The following is an 18,121-nucleotide window of genomic DNA, read 5'->3' as shown; positions in this document are numbered from 1 at the left end:
ATGGCATCCGGTCCCATCGCTTCATGGGAAATAGATCGGGAAACAGTGGAAACAGTGTCAGACTTTATTTTGGGGGACTCCAAAATCACTGCAGATGGTGACTGCAGCCATGAAATTAAAAGACGCTTACTCCTTGGAAGAAAAGTTATGACCAACCTAGACAGCATATTCAAAAGCAGAGACATTACTTTGCCGATTAAGGTCTGTCTAGTCAAGGCTATGGTTTTTCCTGTGGTCATGTATGGATGTGAGAGTTGAACTGTGAAGAAGGCTGAGCGCAGAAGAACTGATGCTTTTGAACTGTGGTGTTGGAGAAGACTCTTGAGAGTCCCTTGGACTGCAAGGAGATCCAACCAGTCCATTCTGAAGGAGATCAGCCCTGGGATTTCCTTGGAAGGAATGATGCTAAAGCTGAAACTCCAGTACTCTGGCCACCTCATGTGAAGAGTTGACTCATTGGAAAAGACCCTGATGCTGGGAGGGACTGGGGGCAAGAGGAGAAGGGGAAGACAGAGGATGAGATGGCTGGATGGCATCACTGACTTGATGGACGTGAGTCTGCGTGAACTCCGGGAGTTGGAGATGGACAGGGAGGCCTGGCGTGCTGTGATTCATGGGGTCGCAAAGAGTCGGACACAACTGAGCGACTGAACTGAACTGAACTGCAGCACGCCAGGCTTCCCTGTACTTCACCAACTCCCAGAGCTTGCTCAAACTCACATCCATCAAGCCAGGAATGCCATACCACCATCTCATCCTCTGTCATCCCCTTTTCCTCCTGTCTTCAATCTTTCCCTGCACCAGGGTCTTTTCCAATGAGTCAGCTCTTCACATCAGGTGGCTAAAGGATTGGAGCTTCAGTCCTTCCAATGAATATCCAGGACTGATTTCCTTTAGGATTGACTGGTTGGATCTCCTTGCAGTCCAAGGGACTCTCAAGAGTCTTCTCCAACACCACAGTTCTAAGGCATCAATTCTTCGGTGCTCAGCTTTCTTTATAGTCCAACTCTCAAAACCATACACGACTACTGGAAAAATCATAGCTTTGACTAGACGGACCTAATGCACTATACTCTAAGATTAACACTGTTTTCTTTATTTTTTGTGTTTTTTATAATTATCTGTGTGAAAAGTATTATAAACCTATTATAGTACAGTACTATAGTGCTTCCCAGGTGCCACTAGTGGTAAAGAACCTCCTGCCAATGCAGGAAACATAAGAGACATGAGTTTGACCCCTAAGTTGGGAAGTTCCCCTGGAGGAGGGCATGGCGACCCACTCCAGTATTCTTGCCTGGAGAATTTTACCATGAAAAGGAAAAAAGAGGAATGAGTTTTTCTCTTTTCCTTCCCTGAGAACAAAGAAGATAAATAGAACAATGAGCAGGCCTGAACATTCCTATTTTATTTATTTATTTTTTTTTTACTTTAACTGCTCTTAACTCTGCATGTTTGTAACTAAGTTTGTTTTTCTGCCCCCTAACTCTGCAGGAACTACTCGTCACATTTTTTTTCCTTTGATTCTAAGCTAAATACATTCCCTGTCTGGTATTTATCCTTACCACACCCTTCCCCTTGTAGTTACATATCAGAAAGAAGGAAAGAAGGCTGCAGAGCAACAGAACTGTCAGACTCAATCACTGGGTTACTGATGCCAGTTTATGACTGTCTTTGAAGCAATGCAAGAGGAAGAAATCAAGTTCCTACCATCTTTGTTCCTCATCACTGACTCCTGGCTGCAAGTCCTTGCCTTATATATGCCCCTAGACCCCTCATGGAAGAGGGGCACAGTTCTTGAAGGGCGAGCCTACTGTGTTTCTATCTCTGTTGGCTATCAAAGCCACCTTTTTATTTCCTTCAAACTCTGTCTTGTTTTTTTTCTTTTTTTTTTTTTGTATTTGGCTTCAGTGGGCAGAGAAGTCCAAGAGTTTGGCCAGTAGAAAGAATCCCATGGACAGAGAAGCCTGATCACAAAGAGTCAGACATAACTGAAGCCACTTAGCACAGGCACGGTGCTATCTTGTTGACTGTGTTAGTTGGATAGCTAGGCTAACGTTGTTGGACTTACGAACCTGCTCTCAGACCGGAACTTGTTCATATGTTGGGGACTTACTGTAATGAACTCTAATTAATGATATGCATACTGAATCATTTAAACCGTGAAATATGTTGCTATCTAAAATGTCAAGGTGATTCCAAAACAGTCTGGATTAACGGATGGAGGAATAGACAGATGTATGATAAAGCAATTATAGAAAAATATTAACTTTAGGATATAGGGCAAGGGTGGATAAACTTTTTTCTGTAGAGGGTCAAAGAGTAAATGCTTTAGACTTTAAATACTATCTGATCCATCCATTCAGCTCATTCACTGGTGCAAGAGATCCACCATAGAAATGCCTGAGCTTGTGTTTCCATACAGCTTTATTTAGGGATGCTGAAATTTCAATTTCACATGACTTTCATGTGTCACAAGATATTTTTCCTCTTTTGAGTGCTTTTTCACCATTTAAGAATATAAAGACAGCAAAAAATATTGTAATTATCCTCCAATTAAAATAGATAAACCAATTTTAAAAAAAGGAACATAAAGACAGGTATTTTTAGCTCACAGGTCCTACAAAAACCGGCAGTGGTGAGGTGGGGCCCACGGACCACAGGTGGCTGACCCCTGATCTAAGGGCTATATGAGTGTTCAATGCGTAATTCTTTCAATTTTTCTGTGTGTTTGGAACTTTTTCATAGTAAAATATTGGGCAAAATACCAAAAAAGGGTAAAAAATTAACCACAGCAGGTATTTTCTTAAGTCGGCTATTAGCACTATGATCCTATGTGTATGTCAGGGTATCTCCTGTAATTCTTACTCTGTACATGTTGAAACCTGTCCTGTGTGTTCATGCCTGGGACTTGTTGGTTGTGAACCGCATTCTTCATTCATCAAAAGAGCCCTTCTTGGTCTTGCTCAATGCTTTTCTACTTAAACCCATCTGGCCCCACATAACCTACCTGTCTTCACACCTATCTTCTGGGTTAGAAGTGCCCCCTGGATAAGGCACAGAATTGCATTTTTAATTGTTGAGCTTATTCCACTTCTAAAAGACCTACAAGACCTTTTAGAACCAACACCCCAAAAAAGATGTCCTTTTCATTATAGGGGACTGGAATGCAAAAGTAGGAAGTCAAGAAACACCTGGAGTAACAGGCAAATTTGGCCTTGGAGTACAGAATGAAGCAGGGCAAAGGCTAATAGAGTTTTGCCAAGAGAACGCACTGGTCATAGCAAACACCCTCTTTCAACAACACAAGAGAAGACTCTACACATGGACATCACCAGATGGTCAACATCGAAATCAATAGATTATATTCTTTGCAGCCAAAGGTGGAAAAGCTCTATAGAGTCAGCAAAAAAAAGACCAGGAACTGACTGTGGCTCAGATCATGAACTCCTTATTGCCAAATTCAGACTGAAATTGAAGAAAGTAGGGAAAACCACTAGGCCATTCAGGTATGACCTAAATCAAATCCTTATGATTATACAGTGGAAGGGAGAAATAGATTAAGGGACTAGATCTGACAGACAGAGTGTCTGATGAACTATGGATGGAGGTTCATGACGTTATACAGGAGACAGGGATCAAGACCATCCCCAAGAAAAAGAAATGCAAAAAAGCAAAATGGCTCTCTGAGGAGGCCTTACAAATAGCTGTGAAAAGAAGAGAAGTGAAAAGCAAAGGAGAAAAGGAAAGATATACCCATTTGAACTCAGAATTCCAAAGAATAGCAAGGAGAGATAAGAAAGCCTTCCTCAGTGATCAGTGCAAAGAAATAGAGGAAAACAATAAAATGGGAAAGACTAGAGATCTCTTCAAGAAAATTAGAGATACCAAAGGAACATTTCATGCAAAGATGGGCTCGATAAAGGACAGAAATGGTAGGGACCTAACAGAAGCAGAAGATATTAAGCAGAGGTGGCAAGAATACACAGAGGAACAGTACAAAAGGGATCTTCATGACCCAGATAATCATGATGGTGTGATCACTCACCTAGAGCCAGACAACCTGGAATGGGAAGTCAAGTGGGCCTTAGGAAACATCACTACGAACAAAGCTAGTGGAGGTGATGGAATTCCAGTGGAGCTATTTCAAATCCTGGAAGATGATGTTGTCAAAGTGCTGCACTCAATATGCCAGCAAATTTGGAAAACTCATCAGTGGCCACAGGACTGGAAAAGGTCAGTTTTCATTCCAATCCCAAAGAAAGGCAATGCCAAAGAATGCTCAAACTGCTGCACAATTGCACTCATCTCACGCACTAGTAAAGTAATGCTCAAAATTCTCCAAGTCAGGCTTCAACAATGTGTGAACCGTGAACTCTCTGATGTTCAAGCTGGTTTTAGAAAAGGCAGAGGAACCAGAGATCAAACTGCCAACATCCACTGGATCATAGAAAAAGCAAGAGAGTTCCAGGAAAACATCTATTTCTGCTTTATTGACTATGCCAAAGCCTTTGACTGTGTGGATCACAATCAACTGTGGAAAATTCTGAAAGAGATGGAAATACCAGACCACCTGACCTGCCTATTGAGAAATCTGTATGCAGGCCAGGAAGCAACAGTTAGAACTGGACAGGGAACAACAGACTGGTTCCAAATAGGAAAAGGAGTACGTCAAGGCTGTATACTGTCACCCTGCTTATTTAACTTCTATGCAGAGTACATCATGAGAAACGCTGGACTGGAAGAAACACAAGCTGGAATCAAGATTGCCGGGAGAAATATCAATCACCTCAGATATCCAGATGACACCACCCTTATGGCAGAAAGTAAAGAAGAACTAATGAGCCCCTTGATGAAAGTGAAAGAGGAGAGTGAAAAAGTTAGCTTAAAGCTCAATATTCAGAAAACTAAGATCATGGCATCTGGTTCCATCACTTCACGGGAAATAGATGGGGAAGCACTGGAAACAGTGGCAAACTTTTTTGGGGGGGCTCAAAAAAATGCAGTTGGTGATTGCAACCATGAAATTAAAAGATGCTTACTCCTTGGAAGAAAAGTTGTGACTAGCCTAGATAGCATATTAAAAAGCAAACATTACTATGCCAACAAAGATCCATCTAGTCAAGGCTATGGTTTTTCCAGTGGTCATGTATGGATGTGAGAGTTGGACTATAAAGAAAGCTGAGTGCCAAAGAATGGATGCTTTTGAACTGTGGTGTTGGAGAAGACTCGTGAGAGTCCCTTGGACTGCAAGTAGATCCAACCAGTCCATCCTAAAGGAAATCAGTCCTGGGTGTTCATTGGAAGGAATGATGCTAAAGCTGAAACTCCAGTACTTTGGCCCCCTGATGCGAAGAACTGACTCATTGGAAAAGACCCTGATGCTGGGAAAGATTGAAGACGAGAGAAGGGAACGACAGAGGATGAGATTGGTTGGATGGCATTACTGACTCAATGGACATGAGTTTGAGTAAACTCCAGGAATTGGTGTTGAACAGGGAGGCCTGGCATGCTGCAGTCCAGGGGGTCGCAGAGTAGGGCACGACTGAATGACTGAACTGAACTGATTCCACTTGTGTTTAATGACCCAAGGTGTGTGTGATCATCCTCTTGAACTTGTGTAGGGTATGCTTCCTGTTTATATAAGAAGACGGGACACCCACACACAGACTCCTCGCAGTGTGAACTGCTAGGCAATTCCTCATTGATTCAGCCCCACATACTCAGCTTCTCAGAACCAAAGCAGGTTTGGGGACTGCCCCCCATCAGCCCCTCCATCTAGCCCAGCCTCCTGAACCCACCCACCTCAGCTCAAGGCCACTTGCAGGGTGCCACCTTCGGGGAGCTCCCCCTCCTCGCTGCCCCTCCCCTTTCGCCCCACCCCTCCTTGCTTCCCCCCTCCCATCTCCTCTTCCCTCTCCTCTCTGTGCCCACCCTGCCCCTCCCCACATCTCTTCTTCCTACCCTGTTCCCTTTTCACAGGAGTCTCCTGAGTCTTTATTTTCTCATCTGAAAAGCAAATGAGAAAAATAGAAACTTCCTCCTGAGACCTTGGTGTGAGGAGATTAGGACCACAAGTATTTTGAAAACTGAAAGGGGCTACGTTTGGTACTGTTTATACAAATAGGAGCAGCCTTGTGAGCAGGGTCGCAGGTAAACTGATGTGTCCCGGCCACTGGGGGTGGCCACAAGCATGCACCTTTGTGTGTGTGCGTGTGTACATGTGTGTGTGAGCGTGTAACCTGCTGAATAAGCAAACAAGTCGGTTAACATTTGCCTGTGAGCTGCTGCTACCTCAAGCCCATCACATCTGATTGGAAGTGATTCTAACTATGTTTGCAGTCATGGTGAAACCTGGCTCTGTTCCCTGTCGGAGCTTCTCGGAACATCCTTCTTGCCACTGCTTATCATCCTGAGTTTAGCTTCTTTGCACCATAAGAGAATGTATTCATATCCCTTGTGGCCACAGGCACTCGGCCATACCCTGAGATGTACGAGGGCATCTCAGGGAATCCTGCAGCCAGCAGCGCTGGAGCCATCCGCCTGGAGGCCTGTCCTTCTGCCGTCTCCTTGTCTGCATGTCTCCCATCTCTCCCTGCTGTCTACCCCAGGTCAGCAGGCCTTCCTGGAGGAAAGCTGCTTCCCCACCACTTCACAAGTCCAGAAAGAGGCCGCATGTCCTGCTCTTAATTGGTTCCCTGACTCACCACCTGCCTCGATGCCCAATGGCATTTCACAGCTGCTTCCTGACAGGACAGACAGACAGCATGAAGGCCCACAGCTGGGAGGGGCCTCAGGGACCCAGTGGTCCTGCCCTCCCACCCCGCCCTTCCCAGGTGGGTGTGTCCCCCTGGGGATCAGGTAGGGACAGTAGAGGAGCCCCCCAGTGAGTGACGAGCACAGAGGATGTTGCGGGCCCACAGTTCAAGCCAGGCCAGGGACTTGCAAATGGCACCCCGTGTTTGAATATCACGGTCAGAGAGTACTCCGTGGTATTTTGTTCCAGCCTGTGTCTGGGAGGCCATCGTGGTGCTGACGTTCATCAGGGACAAACGTTCAGTATTCCATCTGCAACATGAGTGATCCTGAGAGTCGTCCACGTGGACCTGCACATAAAGAAGGCCCCAGGCCAGCAGGCAGGGTGCCCGCCAGCACAGCCAAGGCACACCGCCCGACTTGGCACCTCTCCTGGGATTCCATGTGGTCTCTCCCCCACCTCCACCCATCACCCTGCCCATCAGTAACTACACAAACATGTGAGGCAGGTGAGGCCTGCAGCCTTCATCAGCGCCTCCACCATGTGCCTGGTGGGGGTGGGCAAGTAGGGAGGTGGGGCAGTGGGGAGAGCCCCCCACCCAGACAGTCCCCCTGCCTCCCCGTCTCACCAGGGCCTCTGGGAGCAGTTTCCTCATTAACCACCTCACTTTTGCTCCTGCTGATCCTCTGAGCACATCCGACCCAGGATCTCAGCCCCCAGGATCCCCCAAGAGGCCACTAATCCGGTCTAGACCCCCAACAGATCCCTAGATCCCTAGATCCCCAACCCCTGCGGGTTTGCATCCAGAAGCCCTTTGTCGGGGATGTTAGGTGTGGAGGCGGAAAAGGGAGGGGCTCCGTCCAAACTCAAGGGGATGGAGTAGGGGGCCATTCTCTCATCCCCTTGACATGCCCTGGAGAGCCTCATAAGCTAGGAACTGGCTCCCTCCACAGCTGTCAATAGCAGGGCTTCCTCCTGGGTCCTCGGAGAGACTCAAAGGCCTTGCCCATTGAAAACAGTCCCAGCTCCTTCCAGGGATGTTTGTCGAGCACCAGCTATGTTGGGGTGGTTTTGGGCTCTGCACAGCCAGGGCCGGTGGCAGAGAGAGAAGTGGCTGGGTTCCGAGTCGGGGGTAGAAGGTGGGGGGCACTGTGAGCTGAGATGGGAGAGGCCAGGGGTGGGGGGCAGTAAGCACCCAGGATGGGCACTCCACCCCACCCAGGGCCAGGAAGTTGGCTCCGGCGTGGTACCTGCAGGGCCAGCTGGACAATGGGACAGGCAGAGTGGGAAGGGGTCATGCCACACTGAGGATTCTGGAAAGTGTAAGAGGTTCAGAGGACAAGGGCACGAAGCAGCGGGACTGGCAGGAGAGTCTGTGGGGGGGAGGAGTAGGTGGGGATGTGCTGGTAAGTGATTAACAACCAGCTGTCTGCAGAGAGAAGCATGGGCCAGCATACAGATGTCAGTTTAGTCTCCATTTTCCTGAGATTAAGAAAGTACAGTATGCCGTTTACACATAATAACAAAAGAGAAAGTACTTTTTGTTATGAAGTCCCTGTGGCCATGATTCACTCAGAATGTTTTGGTTGATTTTTGCCTTTTTTTTTTTTTTCTAATAACTTTATTTTGACCACAGGGCATTTAGAACTTTCCCGATCAGGGATCAAATCCCTGCCCCCTGCATTGGAAGCATGGTGTCCCAACCACTGGACCAGCAGGGGAGTCCTCATTTCTTGTCAAAATCTTGCATCTGTAGCCAATTTGGAGTTGCAGTTCAGCTCTGATGGGACAATTTTCTACGCTATTCACAATGTAATAGTCACAAGCACGACCTACCTTTAGGTCAATCTGCATTACTAATCTTTTCTCCAGCACTTTCTAAAGATTAAACCATCAACGCAAAATATATCAAGCCTGATCTGTAGCCTCTGCTGAATTCTGGGATGTAAACACTGCCCCCGTGGCCAGTTTCAAGCTGCTGCCATGATGTCCCTGAAGACAGAGTCAAGAGCGTTGTGCAGGAGTGAGGGGCTGCGGGGAACCGGGGAATAGCTAGGACTTCTGCCCCTCAGAGGCAACAGAGGTCAATAACCAGAAAGGCAGAGATGACAGCAACCTGCAGTAAAAGGATGAGGAAGTGATGAGCCTTTTTCCTTTAAACTTTTTATTTTATAGTGGGGTACAGCCAATTATCAAGGTTGTGATAGTTTCAGATGGACAGCAAAGGGACTCAGCCACACAAACACATGTAGCCATTCTCTCCCAAACTCCCCTCCCATCCAGGCTGCCCTAGTACACTGAGCAGAGTTCCCTGTGCTAGACAGTAGGTCCTTGTTGGTTATCCATTTTAAACCTAGCAGTGTGTACACGTCCATCTCAAATTCCCTAACTATCCCTTCCCTGTCCCCCACCCCCACCCCAGACAGACAAATTCATTCTCTAAGTCTGTGGGTTTCTTTCTGTCCAATTGCATCATTTCTTTTTCGAGTCCACATATAGGGGATGTCATACAATGTTACTCCTCTGTCTGACTTGAGGAAGTGATGAGCTTTGAGCATTTGTTTCCTCTGTTTTTTAATATATTTCATTGTGCATTTATATCTCCTTCTAATAACAACTGTTTCGTAACACTCAGCTCTCAAAAGCTAATCTGCAGGTAGAGACTGGACCTTGGAGGGGGCGGTCAGTCCAAGCGACAGAGGGGAAGGTGACCGTGGAGACATAGATCCCGCCATGCCTCTCCAGGTCCCCATCCTGGAATTCGCGAATGTATTATTTTACACGCATGAAGGATTAAGGGGAGCAGATGGAACTGAAGTTGGTAATCAGCAGGCCTTAAAATAGGGAGCTTATTCTGGATTATCAGGGTGGACCCAGAATAATCAACCAGATCTGAAAACCTGGCAGAGGGAGGCGGCAGAGAGACTCAGAGTGATGGGACATGAGGAGGCCATGACCTACCATCCTGCCCCTGCAGATGGAGGAAGAGCCACAAGCCAAGAACTGAGGCACCCCTTGAGTTGCAAAGATGAATCTTCCCCTGGAGTGTCCCAGAAGGGCCAGCCTGCCCACACCCTGATTTGAGCCCAGTGAGACTCACGTCAGAGATTTAAGCCCTGACATGTATGATGATCGATTTGTGTAGTTTTAAACCGCCAAGTTTGTGCTGGTGTGTTTCAGCCACAGGACAGGAGTGTACCACCTTCCATATTTCTAGCTCCTGTTCTCTGAGTCCTGTGAACAGCCCAGCGAGGGAGCAGCTGGGGGTCTGTGCTGACCCACCAGGGCCTTGGGCGGGACTTAGCTCCTGAAAGAATACCCGGAAGAGCCGCCTTGATCTTGGTGGGTTGTTATGAGGACTAAAGAAGATCACAAGTGCAGAGGTTTTAGTGCCTGGTGAAGCTCTGAGTGCCCATGGGCCACGATTATCTTCGCATCTGCAGAAACTGGAGGCAGGAAGGGGCCAGTCCTTATGAAGCCAGTTTCTCTGGGAGGCTGGGTCCAGAGTCAGCCACAAATGGAAGCCAGACCTCCAGCTGGCGTTGTTTCCCACAGCTGTGGCTGCAGCAGCTCCCCAATCCTGACCGCAGCGTGGCCCCTGGCCAGCGAGGCCGCTGATGTGTTTGCCTGCCTTTGTCCTTTAATGTCTTGGGCAAAAGCCATCTCTGGGCGACACGTCCTTCAAAAGGATCAACAAAGCAGAAAATGCCCCTTTTCTCTGCCACAGCTGGACGGGTCGGGGTGGTTGGGGAGGGGGAGTGTCAGCCCCTCCCCCCAGCCTCTGGAGCCCACATCCCGGATGCCCAGGGCTCACATGGAGGTGCCCACCTCCAGTCCTGCGTGTGGTCTCACCTGAGAGCAGGTGTTGGAGGCAGAGCAGGTATAAGCGCGGGCAGAGGCCAGGATGTGGGTCAGCAGACTGCACTATCTCAGAAGCACCTGCTGAGAGAATGAGGGATAAAGACCAGAAACCAGGACAACCGGCTCCTGTTTGCAAGGTTCCTCCCACCTGCCAGAGGAGACTGTCTAGATCGGGCCGAGTCAGAGTCCCTCTGAATTCAAAGATACAGGCCAAGGTGGACGTGGACAGGAAGGGACAGACTGAGAGTTTGCGGCTGGGAGGTGCAAACTGTTCCATATAGGATGGATAAGCAGCAAGGCCCCTCTGTAATGCACAGGGGATGAGCGCTTAGTCGTGTCTGACTCTTTGCTACCCACGTGGACTGCAGCCCACCAGGCTCCTCTGTCCCTGGGCTTTCCCAGGCAAGAATCCTGGAATGGGTTGCCATTTCCTCCTCCAGGGGATCTTCCCGACCCAGGGATCAAGCCTGCGTCTCTTGCATTGGCAGGTAGTTCTTCACCGCTGTGTCACTTGGGAAGCCTGTAACACGAAAGGAACTGTATCCAATTTCCTGGGATAAACCATAATGGAAAAGAATATTCAAAAAAGAAGGTCTATATGTAAAACTGAGACCCTGCTCTGGGTCTCCATGTACTGCCGGACTCTTCCCCAGGGAGCCCCGCACAGGTGCCGCCAGTGTGCCACCCCAGACCCACTCTCAGGAAAGGCTTCCTGCCACGTGCCCGCTGGCCCACCTCCAGCACAGCCAGGCTTCCTGCCATGCGCTCTGGTTCAAGTTCACACTCCCCCTGGTGCCTGTACGAGGGCTTCACAGTGGGAGGGGCTGCCAGTGCCCCCACCGGCCCCAAGGACCACCAAGGGTCGCTGATGGTGAGCACCCGGCAGGCTGGCCCTCCCTCAGCTTGGCCGCCGTGGCCACAGCACATATGAGGTCATAGAACTTTCTGGATTGCACTGGAAGGGGAGGGCAAGGCTACAGGAAGGAGGTGTGGGGTCCTATCTGCATTTCCCAAATATTCTGAGATCATTTTCACACAACATTTCTTCTAAGGCTGCCAACCCCAGCTAAGCTCATGCCAAGAATGCACGCATGCCCAGACCTGAACACTCAGACCAGATGCTGGCCGTTCCCAGGCCCCTGTCTCCTCCCAGGATCACAGTCCTTGCTTCCTGGGGGTGTGCTCCCTGCTGGCCCTCTGTCATGTTCCCTGTCCCCTGCCTTCTCTGCCCCACGTTGCCTCCATCTCCTGTTACAGGGTGGAGAGACCTCAACATCACACCTTAGCATAGATGTGGCACCCAAACTCAGAGTCACCCTGCAGGGCTGTCCTCTCGCCTTACCTGGCATGGATGTGATGAGCTAGTTGTAACTTGTACCAGGTGGTTATATTCAGGGCTCCACAATCTGTGGAGAACTTGTCGACGATTTGGGGGTAATTTTCCACTGAAAATTCTGCATGCTAATTATATATATTTTTTTCTCTGTGTCTTAGTCCCTTGGGGTTTGGTTGTTGTTTCTCATTCTCCCTCTCTTTTTTCTTTAATCACAAAATCCACAGAGAGAAGGCTGGAGTTAGCTGGTCAGCTTTGCAATACTTGGGCTTCCTGGCAACAACTTGGTGAAAAAGACACCCAACAGCATTGGGCCACCGGGAAGGAAGCCTGGCTGTGCCGTGTGCAGGACTCTGGCCCCAGGTAGACAGGTCTTCTGCCTGGGGAACTCCTGCCTGTGGCCTCAGGGGACTGGCCCGGGGCTTCAAAGGTTGTGAAACTGGACAGACGCTCTGCAGGAGGATGGAAAATACTGTGAAGATCTTCAATCTGATTGATTCCACCTGGAATCAAACCCCAGGATAACCATTAAACCTTGAGTCCGCCTGCTGTGGTTTCTACCCTGGGCTGAAACACCCCAGTCCCCATGATTACCAGCATGTGTATTTCACTGAGATGATGGCAATTTCAACAACGTTCTAAAACATATTTATAAACACTTGGAGAGATGTGTAAAATACAGTGCTGCCCAAAATGACAGAGGGAATGTCTTCCCCTGGGTACTCTGATCACCCCATCCCCCTAGTGCTGGCTGTTACACATGGCCAGGTCTGGGGCTTTGAGCTGAGGCTGCCCCCACCCTCTTAGCCCAGCTCTGCCTGGGTCATGGGGTGACCTCTCTGCTCTGTAAGGAAATCAGAGCTGGGGCAGAGAGGGGCCAGTCTCCTGGCAGCCTGGGCATCTCTTTAGCCAGATTCGGCTCTCAGAGGGGCCCTCGATGACTTCTGACAGCCATCCCCTTCTGCACCCACCCCCCCACCGCCCCTGTGCAGGAGAGGCTCAGTGGGTCTAGGGTGTTGAATCCCACACATTCCAGTTCCAGCAGGGTCCTAGGAATGTCCATAGTCAAAGCTATGGTTTTCCCAGCAGTTATGTATGGATTTGAGAGTTGGACCACAAAGAAAGCTGAGTGCCAAAGAATTGATGCTTTTGAACTGTGGTGTTGGAGAAGACTCTTGAGAGTCCCTTGGACTGCAAGGAGATCCAACCAGTCAATCCTAAAGGAAATCAACCCTGAATATTCATTGGAGGGACTGATGCTGAAGCTGAAGTTCCAATACTTCGGCCACCTGATGTGAACTGACTCTTTGGAAAAGACCCCAATGCTGAGAAAGATTGAAGGCAGGAGAAGGGGACGACAGAGGATGAGATGGTTGGATGGCATCATCGACTTAATGGACATGAGTTTGAGCAAGTTCAGGGAGCTGGTGATGGACAGGGAAGCCAGGCATGCTGCAGTCTGTGGGGTTGCAAAGAGTTGGATGTGACTGAGCGACTGAACTGAACTAAACTGAGGAATGTCCACCTGATGAGGCTTTGTGTGCACCCAGGGACCCAGGCCCTGCTTGGTATTCCTGCTTATGCTGTGAGTGATGACGGAGCTGTGGGCTGAGGACCTCAGTCTGGCCTGGCGGGGGAAGGGGCTGGGGTCTGAGTAGTTCAGGTCACCAGTGTAGCTGCCCTATGCCTATACAACTGACCAGTAAAACTCTGGACACAGAGGCCTGTGAGCTGCCCTGGTTGGCAGTGACCCACATGGGTCATCACATGCCATTGTCAGAGCTTAGCATCGTCCACAAGACAGGACCTCATGAGCTCAGCCTGCTCTCCCCTGGGCTCCTCTCGTGTGTCCTCTCTCTTGCTGATCCTCATCTGCATCCTCTCACTGTAATACCGGCTTCCCTGGTGACTCAGATGCTGAAGAATCTGCCTGCAATGCGGGAGACCTGGGTTCAGTCCCTGGGTCAGGAATATCCCCTGGAGAAGGGAATGGCTACAGCCATGAAATTAAGACACTAACTCCAAGGAAAGTTATGACCACCTAGATAGCATATTAAAAAGCAGAGATATTACTTTGTCAACAAAGGTCCGTCTAGTCAAGGGGCTATAGTTTTTCCAGTGATCATGTATGGATGTGAGAGTTGGCCTATAAAGAAAGCTGAGCGCAGAAGAATTGATGCTTTTGAACTGTGGTATTGACTCTTGAGAGTCCCTTGGACTGCAAAGAGATCCAGCCAGTCCATCCTAAAGGAGATCAATCCTGAGTGTTCATTGGTAGGACTGATGTTGAAGCTGAAACTCCAATCCTTTGGCTACCTGATGCAAAGAGCTGACTCATTTGAAAAGACCCTGATGCTGGGAAAGATTGAGGGCAGGAGGAGAAGGGGACAACAGAGGATGAGATGGTTGGATGGTATCACCGACTCAATAGACATGGGTTTGGGTGGACTCCGGGAGTTGGTGATGGACAGGGAGGCCTGGTGAGCTAAGGTTCATGGGGTCACAAAGAGTCAAACATGACTGAGCGACTGAACTGAACCCACTCCAGTATTCTTGACCAGAGAATTCCACAGACAGAGGAGCCAGGCCAGCTACAGTCCATGGGGTGATAAACTGTAACTTCTGTGCCTTGAGTCTCTCTAGAGGGTCATCAAACTGAAAGGTGGTCTTGGGAACTCCGGTACACCCTTCTCTGCAACAATGTCCCTGACTGGTTGTGCTGTGCTTAGTCACTCAGTTGTGTCCAGCTCTTTGTGACCCTATGGGCTGTAGCCTGCCAGGCTCCTCTGTCCATGGGATTGTCCAAGCAAGAATACTGGAGCAGGTTGCCATGCCCTCCTCCAGGGAATCTTCCCAACCCAGGGATTGAACCCAGGTTTCCCGCATTGCAGACAGATTTCTTTACCGTAGACTGAGCTACCAGGGAATCCCAAGAATACTGGAGTGGGTGGCCTATCCCTTCTCCAGGAGATCTTCCCAACCCAGGAATCAAACCGGGGTCTCCTGCATTGCAGGTGGATTCTTTACCAGCTGAGCTACAAGGGAAGCCCATCCCTGACTGGAGCCTCCATCAAAACAAGATCAAGACGGTTCCTGCCCTTTATGGGGCCTTCTCACATTCTCATGACAGGAGGAGGGGTGGGCAGTTATGAAGGGGAGGAAAATGACATCACCTCCTTCAGTGCTTCTAAGACTTGAGATCCAGCTGACGTGGCCCAGCCCTCATCTGCAGCACGAAGCCCGGGAGAAGGCACTGGGCCTCTCTTCACGGGTTCTAGGACAGTCAGAACAGCGCGGTGCCCATCCTGATTACAATCGGGGTCTTGCTCCCAAGCTGGGGCTCCTACACTGAAGCCACGCACGGTGGTCAGCCACTCGGAAGCCTGGCCCCACCACCACCCCGGGCCTCAGGCAAGTTCCTTCCTCCCTCTGGGTTCAGTTTCCCCACCTGAAGAATGTGGAGCTGGGTTCCTGCCTCAAAGGGTGGATGAAACTGTAAGATCTGTGTGAAACCTGAGGTCCTGTCAGTGTGAGCACTGGAAAGAGTGCCCATGCCCAAGTCAGAGGCAGAGTCCCAGCCTGGAACTCTGATCAGAGGGTCTGGCAGCCGTCACCCCCCTGCCAGTTTACTCAGCCACAGAGAGCTGAATCTGGTCACTGATGGGGCCTCTGGGAGATGACTGAAGACTAGTCAGAGGGGCGGATGGGAAATGATCTGGGGGAACTCAAGGGCTCAGCCCGGGAGACAGACGCCTGGGAGACACTTCAGCAGGCATCAGGGTGACTCTCACCAGAGGTCTCATCAGTGGCCTGATAGACGCATCTGGAATGTCATAGTCCCTGGTCTCAAGTCCAGACCCAATCCTCTCCCACTGTGACAAGATAACTTGCTTAGAGTGGTAAAATCGTTTCTGAAGTGGAGAAGCCTCTTTTAACTCTAGGGAAGTTTAGAATCACAGGCAGATGATAAAATAAATCAAACCCATTGTATTAATTCTTTCCTGTTACGTTCAGGAAGAGTCTGTATATTTGCTTTAAAATCTACAATATTTAAGAGAATGAGGCACGTTAGAAGCTCCCACAACACAGATTTTTTTTTTCTCTAGTTTATCCCATAAGTGAAAGAAAGTGAAGTCGTTCAGTCGTGTCTGACTCTTTGCGACCCCATGGACTGTAGCCTACCAGGCTCCTCCCTCCATGGGACTCTCCAGGCAAGAGTACTGGAGTGGGTTGCCATTTCCTTCTCCAGGGGATCTTCCCAACCCAGAGATCAAACCTGGGTCTCCTGCTTTCCAGGCAGACACTTTAACCTCTGAGCCACCAGGGAAGCCCACTTTATCCCATAGAATAGCTAAAAACTGGCTTACAGTAAGCCAGTTTTTAGTTTATCCTATAGAATAGCTAAAAACTGGCTTACTGTTCAACATTAAAAAAAGATCATGGCATCCAGTCCCATCACTTCATGGCAAATAGATGAGGAAGAAATGGAAATAGTGAGAGACTTTATTTCCTTGGACTCCAAAATCACTATGGACAGTGACTGCAGCCATGAAATTAAAAGACGCTTGCTCCTTGAAAGAAAAGCTATAACAAACCTAAACAGTGTGAAAAAGCAGAGAGATCATTTTGCCAACAAAGGTCTGTATAGTCAAAGCTATGGTTTTTCCAGTAGTCATGTATGGAGAGTTGAACCATAAGAAAGGCTGAGCACCAAAGAATTGATGCTTTTGAACTGTGCTGTTGGAGAAGACTTTTGAGAGTCTCTTGGACTGCAAGGAGATCCAACCCGTCCATCCTAAAGGAAATCAACTCTGAATATTCATTGGAAGGACTCATGCTGAAGCTTCAATATTCTGGCCACCTGATGTGAAGAGCCAACTCATTAGAAAAACATGTGATGCTGGGAAAGACTGAGGGCAAGTGAAGGGGACGACAGAGGATGGGATGGTTGGATGGCATCACCGACTCAACGGACAAGAGTTTGAGCAAACTCCCGAAGATGGTGAAGGATAGGGAAGCCTGCTGTGCTGCAGTCCATGGGCTTGCAGAGTCGGACACAGCTGAGCTACTGAACAACAAGGAATAGAAGAGCCGAGTCTAGTTTAAAATGCCCTGCTCCAGAAGGGGGTTCAGGATGGCAAACACAAGTACGCCCGGGGTGGATTCACGTCGATGTATGGCAAAACCAACACAACATTGTAAAAAAATAAAAATAAAAAATAAAGGAATGTAGAAAGAAAAAATTTAAAAAAATAAAATGCCCTGCTCCTTATAGGCTTGTACATTCAAGTTGAAAGGCATAAGAGAAACGGACTTGATATGTAAAGAGAATCCGTATGTGCCTCAGACCCTGAGACCAAGCGTCCAGGCTTGGTCTGTTTTCAGCAGCCTCACTGGAGATTTTTAAAGCACATGGGTCATACAGCTGAAGCTCCTTAGAAGGAAAATCAAAGAAATCAAATTTGTAAATACAGTTTTAAATGCCCAAGGGAATTTAGTTAACAGGATTGGTCACGATAGTTCCTGTCACTTTTCATCAGACTCCAAGGTCCCCTTCAAAGTGACTGGTAGAAGTCCCCAGATGCATGCAAAATAAATTTAGAAGATTCACAAGTTGAATTTAATTAAAGAAAATGAATTGTCTTTTAAAAATCAACCTCAGAAATGACATATTAAATTTTCAGTCGCCATGAAGGTGTTTTCTGCACCTAGCAGCCTCCCGGGGCATCAGAGCCCCAGAAGTTGGTCAGCAGCTGGCAGGAGTGGTACCCAGACGTCCTGAGGACTGGAGGAGGGACGTCAAGTGATGAACAAGCCAGGGCAGCAACCTGGATCCTGTGCTGCGTCCCATCCCTCCCCAGCCACAGGAGTGGGCCTGGCTGCAGGCCCGCAGGTAAGGGAGGGGCCCGGTGGAGGCGACCCAGCAGGCGTGGGGGCAGTTGCCCACCCAGCACCTGCCCCCTTCTGGGTGTGGATGGGAAGCGGGTGACGGATCTTCGCTGACCTGAAAAGCAGGCCACCCGGGCACTGGTCTGCCCACGCGGAGTCCCCATCCACTGCTCCGGGCAGGGCTCCAGGATCAGCTTAGTGGTAGCACTTCTGTCCATGACCGAGGTGTCCAGGGGCTCCTGGGGCAGGCGGGGTCCCGTCTGTCCACCCCTAAGGCAGTACAT

At 49.0% G+C, this 18,121-nt stretch overlaps 1 protein-coding gene across 1 annotated transcript in view; it reads right to left on the bottom strand.

The window, feature by feature from the left end:
* LOC138077049 (capZ-interacting protein-like) overlaps nucleotides 1-18,121 on the bottom strand; it is a 54,108-nt gene extending 35,987 nt beyond the window's left edge. The window contains exon 1 of the mRNA XM_068969430.1: nucleotides 17,953-18,121. Within this exon, the coding sequence (XP_068825531.1) occupies nucleotides 17,953-18,121 (169 nt within the window). The remainder of the gene's footprint in view (nucleotides 1-17,952) is intronic.

This window comes from Capricornis sumatraensis, chromosome 1, assembly GCF_032405125.1.
Source record: "Capricornis sumatraensis isolate serow.1 chromosome 1, serow.2, whole genome shotgun sequence".
Classification (NCBI taxonomy): Eukaryota; Metazoa; Chordata; class Mammalia; order Artiodactyla; family Bovidae; genus Capricornis; species Capricornis sumatraensis.
Note: the sequence above shows the minus strand (reverse complement) of the source record. Positions and strands in the feature narration are given on the sequence as shown.